Source organism: Bactrocera latifrons, unplaced genomic scaffold (assembly GCF_001853355.1).
Source record: "Bactrocera latifrons isolate USDA-ARS-PBARC rearing strain unplaced genomic scaffold, ASM185335v1 scaffold_359, whole genome shotgun sequence".
NCBI classification, from domain to species: domain Eukaryota; kingdom Metazoa; phylum Arthropoda; class Insecta; order Diptera; family Tephritidae; genus Bactrocera; species Bactrocera latifrons.
The window spans coordinates 264,566-275,271 of record NW_017537000.1 but is presented as its reverse complement, the minus strand read 5'-3'; the positions used below and the strand labels follow the sequence as shown (position 1 = coordinate 275,271).

The 10,706-nt window shown below is 36.0% G+C and overlaps 3 protein-coding genes across 3 annotated transcripts; all 3 read right to left on the bottom strand.

Moving 5' to 3' along the window:
* Window positions 1-731: 731 nt before the first annotated feature.
* On the bottom strand, window positions 732-2,382 carry LOC108971752. The gene is made up of 4 exons (XM_018938013.1): window positions 2,205-2,382; window positions 1,988-2,139; window positions 1,478-1,662; window positions 732-1,336 (listed from the first exon to the last, which is right to left on the bottom strand). Exons 1-4 carry the CDS (start codon window positions 2,218-2,220, stop codon window positions 901-903), a joined length of 789 nt encoding a protein of 262 aa, XP_018793558.1. The 5' UTR covers window positions 2,221-2,382; the 3' UTR covers window positions 732-900.
* Window positions 2,383-4,006: 1,624 nt separating this feature from the next.
* LOC108971754 lies at window positions 4,007-5,290 on the bottom strand. The gene is made up of 4 exons (XM_018938015.1): window positions 5,097-5,290; window positions 4,868-5,037; window positions 4,613-4,803; window positions 4,007-4,547 (listed from the first exon to the last, which is right to left on the bottom strand). Exons 1-4 carry the CDS (start codon window positions 5,140-5,142, stop codon window positions 4,115-4,117), a joined length of 840 nt encoding a protein of 279 aa, XP_018793560.1. The 5' UTR covers window positions 5,143-5,290; the 3' UTR covers window positions 4,007-4,114.
* A 1,465-nt stretch (window positions 5,291-6,755) lies between these two features.
* LOC108971759 lies at window positions 6,756-10,373 on the bottom strand. Its single transcript, XM_018938030.1, has 4 exons — window positions 10,258-10,373; window positions 7,534-7,718; window positions 7,286-7,470; window positions 6,756-7,216 (listed from the first exon to the last, which is right to left on the bottom strand). The coding sequence occupies exons 1-4, from the start codon at window positions 10,262-10,264 to the stop codon at window positions 6,802-6,804; spliced, it is 792 nt and encodes a 263-aa protein (XP_018793575.1). The 5' UTR covers window positions 10,265-10,373; the 3' UTR covers window positions 6,756-6,801.
* Window positions 10,374-10,706: the final 333 nt, after the last annotated feature.

Below are 10,706 nucleotides of genomic sequence, written 5' to 3'. Positions count from 1 at the left end.
TGCTTACTCTAGACTGGATAAGAAATCGAAGCAAATAGGTCTGATAATTAACGAGGGCAAGACGAAATATCTCCAATCATCAAACAAACAGTCGGAAACCTGGCTCCCATGTCACTGTTGACAGTCATAACATCGAAGTCGAAGATAATTTCGTCTATCTTGAGACCAGTTTTAACGCCAACAACAACGCCAGTCCAGAAATCCAACGCAGAATAATTCTTGCCAACAGATCTGAGTAGGCAATTGAGAAGTAAMGTCCTCCATCGACGAAMAAAGACCAAACTCTACAAGTCGGTCATCATCMCCGTCTTGCTATATGGTGCAGRGGCATTGACGATGACAACATCTGATGAGCCTGCGTTACGAGTTTTCGAGAGAAAAGTTTTGTGGAATATTTATTGTATTTTGCGCATTGGCAACGGCGAGTATCGCATTCGATGGAACGATGAACTGTAAGAGATATTCGACGACATTGACATCTTTCAGCGAATTAAGAGACAGCGGCTAAGCCGGCTAAGTCATATCGTCCGGATGGAGGAGAACACTCCAACTCCAGAGGAAGAGAAAGACCTCCACTCCGTTGGAAAGGCCAGGTGGAGAATTGCCAGGTCCCACTTGGAATCTCCAATTGGCGCCTGCTCCCGCGAAACCCCTGCGAAATGTTGCTAAAACGACACTCAAAGGAAATAACTATTTAAAGGTATATTACATTGTTGTAATTTATTGCTTTTCTTGTATATTTTTGGTTTTCTTATTGTTCTTTTTTTTTTTAATTTTGTAATTTTATATGGTATACCAAACTTTTCAAACCTTAACACATACATACATTCGAAAATATTCCAAAAGGTAGCGAGTGTTCTATTGACGCTCGCGTTCTTCTCACATCAACAGCCAACAATTTCATACGTAACGCTTATCCCACACCGGATAATATTGATATAAGTAGTTCTCCATATTTATTTTCTTACGCAAATCGCTTTTTGTCATCAGCGTTGACTTCATATTTCCGCTCTTATGCAAATGATAGAAGCTGCAATGCCGCACCAGCTTGAATTCACTCCACTCTCTTAACGTTAGCTTGCGTTTGTAATCATCGGTCTTGCAGTGACGCAACTCCTTCACCTCTTTATTTAAACAGCGTCTACATATATCTAATTGCGACTTGAAGTTGTGATAGTAATCGCCTTCGGGTTGTTCTTGGCAACGAAAGCATTTCATATAGTTTCTAGCGCTGCAAAAAATCGGCGTTGCTGGCCAAATTACACGACGTGTGCCGAAAGCGAGACAATACTTGAAACGATCAGGTACTTTTATGTGATATGGATAAGTGGTTGGGCTGGATGAGAGAGAAAGAGCGATGCAGATCCGAGCATGCTCAGATAATGTTAGAGTACAAGGGAGAGTGTTTGATGTATAACGGTATTAGTTTGGTCGGCCAGAGGTTAGGAACTGTGTAGTAATGAGTGACGATACTTACGCAGGTGTCAGAAATGTTGGCTCCTTCCTTAAAGCAGCTCCAACATTAAAAGGTTTTTTACACTGCTTTATGGGTTTGCCACCTTCTGTAAGGTATTGGCCAACGGCCGGTCTATCGTCCTCTCTAAATGTGGAAAAACGGGGGGTTTGACTGACAAGCGGCGAACAGCCAAACTTTGAGGGACACTGGGTAAAAAATTAGCCTATTTTTTTTTTATTTCCTTAAAATTTCTAAGCGAGCGACGAAGTTGTCCCACGACAGTTGGACTTGGATTTTATAATCGGTCATCTAACACTCTTATCTAAACAGAAAGTTCGGCAAGTTCAAGAGTCTTTGGCGAGTGTTCAGGCTGTACATCATGTCATGAAGTCATTAAGCCACATTAAGCTTTTCTGATCTCCTCCAAACAMAACTCGAACTAGACATATTTATTGGTCGACTTCTTCAAATTAACTTCGTTGCTCACTTTTTAAATGTGTTTATCAATATTCTTGTAATCATCATCATCACCTCTTTGTTTAAACTGCTAAAAGACATAAGTGACCAATGAGATGTAACGCTTCCTCTCGGCTCGTAGGGCCAGAGCGTATCCCTTCGCTCTTTTTTAGTACCGAAAGCAAGATCTGGTGYTTTGGGTAGTTCAACAACGTACTCGAAGTTCTCTGCAACAATTTTAGAACTGTTAGATGTGATAGCATGACGATTTAGTAAAAAAATGAAATATTACCTTTAGTGTCATACATTTTGTTGGCCACACACAATTTTTTTTTTCATAAAAAAAAATAATAAATAAAAAATATTTATGAAAAATGTATAAAAACGTCGCGGCTAAGAGCGAAATAAAACCACAAATATTCTCCAATGACTGTCGGAGCCAAAAAAGAAATTTGTACTGAAACATTTTTTGGATTTTTATTTTCGGGAAACTTCAAAAAAATATGTTAAAAATTTTTTCAATGTAACTGCGATGTTCAAGAACCTTGTTAATGGTATTTTTTAGCTGTGTAACTGTGACTAATATTTTCGAAGCTTCACGCTAGAGAGGATGAACATAAAGATCGACCAGTTATAGCTCTACGTTCATCGAGCAATTTCTTGATGAGGTCATACCGRGTTCGTAGGAAATTTTTAGATTGATAAGCTTGTAAACAAGTGCTCTTCATTTTGTTGAGACTGCTTCCACGTGATTGTTCCCTTGTACTTTTGAGATCCTCATTCGATCAGCTGGGCGTTACAAAAGTCCAACGAACGCATGAAACTATACAAGCGCGATCGCAAGGTTTTTTCTATATGAAGTGGTCTTTTTAATCTAACATCTAGGCATATATTTTGCTAGTTGAAACCCTCTTACTAATTCCTTCTTAGAAAACTAGGGCTTTGCGAGTCTATGATTCACTCAACTTGACTGTGACGCTTTCAGTCAACCAGGTTCTACCCATTTTGGACTTAGTCGCCTTAGAAGATGTGTATTTGTCACAGAGTCTCCAAATTATTAYGTATTTTGGGGGTTCTGGCATTTTGATTCTAAAGCTTTCAGTCAATTGGTACTAATCAGTTTCGAACTTAGTCGTTTCAGCAGATTTATGTGGTCACAAAGTTTTTCCAATATTTAGAAGTTTATTTCGTATTTTTGCGGTTCAAGCATTTGGACTGTAACGCTTTTAGTCAACTAGGCATTACTCAGCTTCGGACTTAGTCGTCATAAAAGATTTTTAATGGTCTCAAAAAGTTTCTTTTCAATACTGGGGAATTTGTTTTGTATTTCAACCAGATACTACTACGTTTCGGACTTGGACTTGGTCGTATAATAAGATGTTTGGTGGTCTAAGATAATTTTTTTAATCTCTAGAAGTTTATTTCATATTTTGGAGATTCAAACATCGCGCACTAACGTTTTTAGTCAACTGGGTACTAGACAGTTTCGGACTTAGTCATCTTAGAAGATTTATGCTGGCCTAAGAGAGTTTTTTTTTTTCAATATTCAGAGGTTTATTTGGTATTTTTTAAATTAAAGCCTCCCGGCTCTGATGCTTTCAGTCAACTAGCTACTACTCAGTCGTCTTAAAAGATTTTAAAAAATTTCAGTGAGTCTTTTCAATATTTTAAGTTTAATTTCGTATTTCGTGGGTTCAACATCCAGGCTCTAACGCTTTCAGTTAACCCAGTAGTACCCAGTTTCAGACTTAACCGTCTTGCAAAATTTGTGTTGGTCCCAGTGACATATTTGGAAGTTTATTTCGTATTTCGGAGGTTGAAGTTTCAGTTCCGGACTTATTCATCTTAGAAGATTGCTGTGGTCTCTAAACTTAACCTATAAAACTGACATGCGATAAAAATTGAAGCAATTTTATTGGTTTATAATAAATTCTTACTTTCATTGAGTACAGTATGAGATTACATTTAAGATCTTCAAGGACACAGTTTAAGAATTTCTTTTTTTTAATTTTGAACTAATTTCTATATATTTTTTTTTTATTTGTATTACTTTGTGAATTTATATATATTTTTTTAGCTTTTATTTAATTTTAATATTTTTTCTTGCAATTTTGTATTTTATATATTTTTTGTATTTTTAATTTTTTTTTTTTCAATTTTCACCGCCTCTTAGAACTTTATGCCTCGAGCTGTGATCGATCTTCAATATTGCACATACCATTTCAACAGCTTGTCGTACGACTGCAAGTAGTTTTCCACCCGATTTTTCAAGCGTAAAGTGGTGAGCGGAAACTTGTTCACCGCTAAATTGCCAGAGTAATGTTTGTGGTAGAAATGGCACCAACGCGCCGGCTTGAATTTACCCAACTCACGCAGTCGGCTCGAACGTTTYAAACGATTATACTTGCAATTATTCAACTCTGCTAGTTCGGCATTCATACACGGCCGACAAAGGTCCAAGTGCACGTCGAAATTGTGATAGTAATCGCCGACTGGCTGAGTTTGACATTTAAAACACCGCGACTTGTTTTCACTGCCACAGAAGACGGCGTAGCCTGGTATTACGTAACGCTGCTTACCGAAACCCATCTCTACTTGTTGGACGCGTCGTCGATACAAATAGTAATCGCAAGGTCTGCGAGGAAAAAGTAAAAAAATATTTTTATATATTTAATCACCTACATTTCATTCTGCTGTTACGATGGTCCGATGGGTTTGCCCGATGGCAGTCTAGATCTAGCATCGCTGGTATTAAATGGATAACACATTTTTACAGTTGCTTCTGGTTTCACATAATCGTAAGCGTTCGATGCGGGATACTCTGATTCGGGTGGTAATTTGAAACGCGGCGAACGATTAGCCATAGCGGTATAGCCACGGTTTGAGGGATACTAAATGGCGTAAACTTACTAATCGTACATACTTTTACCGTTATCTCAGACATATATACTTTACATTGTGCAATAGACCATATTTATAAGCTGGTGTCTCAAGTTGTTCCCCTATGATGAACTTCACTCTTGCTCTTCTTCTTTTATGGAGTGTCGACTTGCGTGTGAAGCGTTCCGTGCCGGAGCCGAAAGCGATTTCGGGCCTTTTAAACTCAGCAATGACATAAGGAAACTCTAGTGATTATTACAAATATTAGTTAACTTATAGGTTAGGTGAAAAATAGCGCTTTCACCATTTATTTTGTTTTCTAGTTCTAGTGCCGCTTCCGCCGAGAACATTGTAAGTTTATAAAATCACTCCAACGGTTTGAGAGAAATATCTGATCCAAAAATGTGCGAAATTTGTAAGGSCAGAAATTGGAAAAAGATTCGGACAATTTTCTTTTAAGCCAAACAAAAGAAAAWACAATTTTAATTAATTTGGAATATTGACACTTTACGGATGTTTGATTTAATGGGGGGATGCCAGATTGGAGATATATTTTAAAGTATCTAGAATAAAGTGATCTGAGTTCACACGAAGCCGCAAGTTATGTACCATAATGTGGTATATTACAGTATTCTCAAAAATTTTTAAAAGCTTTTAATTTTAAGTTCAATAAAGCTTGGTGAGCTATAAAGCTTTATTTTTTTTGTACTTACAGAAGCTATCTTGCTATTAAGTAATATGCCTAATATAAGAAGCACCTTAAGGAGCTTTATATTTAAGAACATTCTCGCAAGTAACTTCGATGTTTTGGAGCTTTAAAGCTTTCTTTTTGGTCATATGAGTTACTTAGTGCAAATCGGCTTGCATCGTTCAAGGTTTCTGAGTCTTTATGTCCTGCTGGCGTCGTAAAAACTAATCTTGAGCTTTCAGTCATTTTGACTCCATAGATGAAAATTATCCAGAACAATGTGTTTTCAAAGTCCTTTATAAGAGCTTTCATTTTTAATCTTTTTCGCTTAATCTTGGATACCTGTGCTTTAGCTCGTTTTGTGCTTTCAGTTTGAAATACTTTTGAGACGAAAATGATTCAAAACAAACTTTCATAACATAAGTTTTCAAAAGCACTTTGGAAGAGCTTTCATGGTTTTTGGTTATTTAAACTACTTTATGCATGTTTAGATGTATCATTTCATATTTCCAAATGTATAAACCTCGCTGCGGTCGTAAAAATAAATTTTCAATTAATAATGACTTTTTGAGCTATCAGTCATTTTGTGCTTTCAGTAGGAAATGTGCCTGACGTGAAAATTATTCGCAGCAAAGTTTGCCAACCTTAGTATTCAAGAGTTGGTTGGAAGTGCTTTCATCTTTAATCATCATCGCTTAATTTCGCTTACCTGAGCTTTAACTCGCTTTGTGCTTTGAAGTTGAAATAGTTTTAACATGAAGATAATTCAAATCATAGTTCCATAACCCTAGTATTCAAAAGCTCTTTGGAAGAGCTTTCATGTTTTTTGGTCACTTGAGCTAATTAGTTTATATGCCTCGCTGAGGTCGTAAAAATAAATTTTCAGCAATCAATTATGACTTCTTGAGCTTTCGGTCTTTTTGTGCTTTCAGTTGGAAAGACTCCAGACGTGAAAACTATTCGCAGCAAAGTTTGACAATCACAGTATGCAAGAGTTGCTTGAACGAGCTTTCATTTTACCAAGCCTTCGCCACCGTTTTTCTTAAACAAACATATCTACAACTTAATAACTTAACTTAACTTGTTTGATAACCTTATTATGCAAAAGCTTTTTGGAAGAGCTTTCACTGTTCAAAGCTTTCGCTACCGTTTACTGAAGCATTTTASTTTTAGTTTTAGAAAAATATTTATTAATTGCATTTATAAAGCACAAAAATGCTTTTATTGCCATACAGAGCTTTTCTAAATTCTTTATAAAAGATTACGATCTATCTCTGTATGTACATATGTAGCGCAGAGTTGCRTTTCGTGACGTCACGCATCAGCGCTTCTTAAACATGTAAATATAATTTTCCGTTTTGATTTTATAGCGCAACGTTGATGTRGGCATATGTTGTATGGCCGCCGTCGTACCCTGATGATCGTGAAAGAAGTCGCAGTACCTTACCGGTCGATATAGACTCAATTCGGTACGCATACGTGCACGATAGAAGAGATCGGTGGAGCAGCGCTTCAACATTTTCAACTGCTTGTTCATGCAGCGACGACACATATCCAAATTCAATTGAAATTGATGGAAATAATCGCCGACCGGAGTTTTATTGCACTTGGAGCATTTTGCGATATTCACGGGTGTGCAAATAACGGCAACGGCTGGCCAAATTATGCGTCGCGAACCAAAAGCGGAACATATGTTAAGACTGGATCGAGGTTGGTCGGCTGCATAATCGGCTGGACTGCAGAGACCAACAAAGAAATTTATTATACAATACAACAATAAAAGTAACGGTATCACTTTGGCTTACCATGGTGTTACGAGTTTCTTTATTTGAACACGTTTCGTGCCGATATTGAATGGGCGTGCGGCTTGTTTGATTTTCTTCTTCGGTTCAACATTATAAGCGCCAATTGGTGGAAAGCGTGACATATCAGTGGGCGGTAGGCGCGGCAATTTACTAGCAAACGATGAATAACCATACGCAGATGGATACTAAGGAAGCAGTGGGAAATAGAATATCAAAAAAGAAAAGACATTATTATTTTTACTGCTCACTTTTTTATCTAACGACTCCTTGCTGTGCACATACTCGAATGGACCGGGAAAATCACGCACTTCACCTTGTATTTTGCGCATGAATGACGAGAGACCCGGTCCCGACATAGGCAACGTAATACGCTCCATACAAGATCCGAAGGCAACACGTGGAATTTCTGGCGGATTCACCACATAAATAAAGCCTAGTGAGAAAAGAGGGAGGGTACAGAGATTTATAAATTTATATATTGCAATATTTTGAGCTTAAATGAGCTTTTGCGTTAGTACTCGKAGCTTTTAATAATTTTCGTTAAATATCGAGGTAAGTGAATTAAAGTATTATTTGAGTGAGGTAAAAAGCTTCTTTAGTCACTTCGTCAAAGCTGTATAGGGTTTCATTTCTACTGCATTGAATTTAACGGTCGTTTTCGAAAGCTTTTATGCTTTTCAATACCAAAAACTTTTACTGAAACAGGAAAGCCTGAAGATTACTTAGTCTTAACTCTTTTTCCTTTACGAAAAAATACAATTCTACTATAGAACCACGATTTGATCATTTAAACTGATTTTCGAAAGGAAAACGCTTTTGAACTTTTAAATTTTAATTAATAACTACGGATTCAGATCGCTATCGAGCATAAAACCTCGGGATTTAGTTACGAATGCGATTAATTCATTGATCTCCTAAAATTAGTTGTATTTTTTTGTAGAGTTTTTTCTAAGGAGCTTTCATGGGTCACTTAAGACCTTTTACTTTGTTGAATGGATGTGATTTCTTTACTTAAACGCTGAAATTAGATRTCTATTTTATATACTTTTTCTTCCAAAGAGCTTTTATTTGACGCTTAAGARCTTTCACTATGCTATAGGGTTTCAAAGTTGATTGCATTTTTTAGTTAGTTAGGAGTTTATTATAGATCCACAATATAAAAGCTTTTAATTTTTACAAATATTTTTTAGAAAAGTTAAGCATAAGTATATACTCTACTCATATTCAGATCGCTATTGAGCATAAAATTTAACTTTTCAGTTATGTATGCGACGATTTTATTTGAACGCTAAAATTAGTTAAACTATAATTTTTTTGTCTGAGGAGCTTTCATTTGACACTTTACAGCTTTTAATGTGTTCTGTGGCAGCGATGCCTTTATTCAAACGGGAAAACACATAACTAGTGTTTATAAAGTTTAACTTTTAAGAAGCTTTCATTCAAGACTTAAGAGCTTTCACTATGATAGAGCTTTTTCTTTCACTTTCATGACCCTTCATTAAATGTTTAGCAATTTTTTCTTTAATTAATAATCATAATCTTATAATTTAAAATTTATGAAAGCTTGTTAAGCTTTCACCTCAGTGAAATACTCTTATCTCTAAAACTAAACCACTTTTATATGAAATTACACTACATCTTGTATCAAATTACTTTTATCCGCTCTCGCCCGCGCTRTTATCAACTGCGTCTCACGTCTTTGCGCCCTCAAGGCCTCTCGCTCGTGTTTCGTTAACTTTTTAGTAAACATATCACCACAACTATCAAAATCAAACTAACGCTTAGCAAGTGCTCTAGCTAATGAAATAACAGTACGCATTGCAACCAATGAACCCAGCGAAATTAACGGCCAAATCAAACCGTCGAAGTAGGTCAACCATGAGGAAAAGCGCGTACATACAGTGCAAAAATAATATTATATATTCATAAGTGTATGCGTTCAGTGCAATTAGCCACCCGCAGGCATATGCTCACGCAACAGATTTTCGCACGCACATCCTTTTCCAATATTCATTGGCAGTTTAGACAATTTATTATTGTTACTCCTGCCTTTATACTTAGTACTTTAACTGTATATATGTATGTATGCATGATTATATCAACTTCGTCGTAAATATGTTGAAATCAATAGGGCTATTAATCGTCAAGTCAAAGCTAAAGACATTTTGTGGTACCAGCACTCTACCTCTTGAACATATAGTGCGTTCAAGAGGTAGATGAAGGTGGTCCTAAAGAGGAAAGTTGATGTTGTTCAATTGGACTTAAGATTCTATGGAACATTTACCTCAACGCACTATTTTTGTTAGTCCAATTCAATACTTCACCATGATTGAAGATGYTTCCTAAGAAGAAAGCCGATTTTGTTGTCCATAGGTTCCGTAGAACTTTTACCTCGATTTTTTATACCTCCTGTGGATAGTCTAATTCTATACTTCATTAAACTAGATTTAGCAGCTGAAAATAACCCAACATTCAGCCACTACAGGATATTCCGACGAAGATAATTTCCAAAAATTACCAGACGTCTTAAAATGGAAAATTTTTACTAGAACTTGATACTCAACTTACATCAATCCCAAATATTATGTTTAAGGGAACTGGCATACAATTTCAGTTGRATCCGAAATCGGTCTCAAATTGCTTATGGAAAGAGGTACACTTCTTTATGGAGGTAACTTTTTATAAACTTACAATTATATGACTTTTAGACTTCTGCAGCTTTCGAAAAACAAATTCCGATTCAAAGAAAAATACAAAAAACAGAAAAAACTAAACTTCGTCGATCCAGAGATACTAAAGTTTTATGGCGAATTTTTGACAAGAGCTTTTTATATACAATACTTCAACKGCTCCATATTGAAAATTGTATATTTTCCAGCGCTTTCAAGTCCCTCAAGGCTCCCGTGTAATCAATTTAGTTTCATATTTTATCTATTTTTCACTTTATAGATTCGATTAGAGAGAAAACTCACCTTCCATTGTGTTAATTCGTGGACTCTACTTAAAATAAGTTTCTACAAAATAAAATAAAAACGCGGATTACGGATATTTTATATATCTGTTTAAGGAATATTCAATTGTATTTAAAAAAAAAAATATCATAAACTATGACAGTTATGATTTTTTGATGTTACCAAATGGGCGCRATAGTTCATTAAGGGTGTTCTTAATGTAGCTAAGCACTCGGATTTAAGGCTTGAATTGTTCCGAGGGACTGTGCTCACGCAATTCATGTTTTCTATTTAAAGTATAGACGATAGTTGTCTATTTAAAGTATAGACGATAGTTGACTATCTTTAGTCCAATGACTGACCCTCTTGATGCGAATAAATGATGAAATAACAATGAACAACTGCTTGTTTTGTCTTTTGGAAGCGTTGCTTCATTATATAATAATTGTCTAGACTAGGTCCTAGGTAAA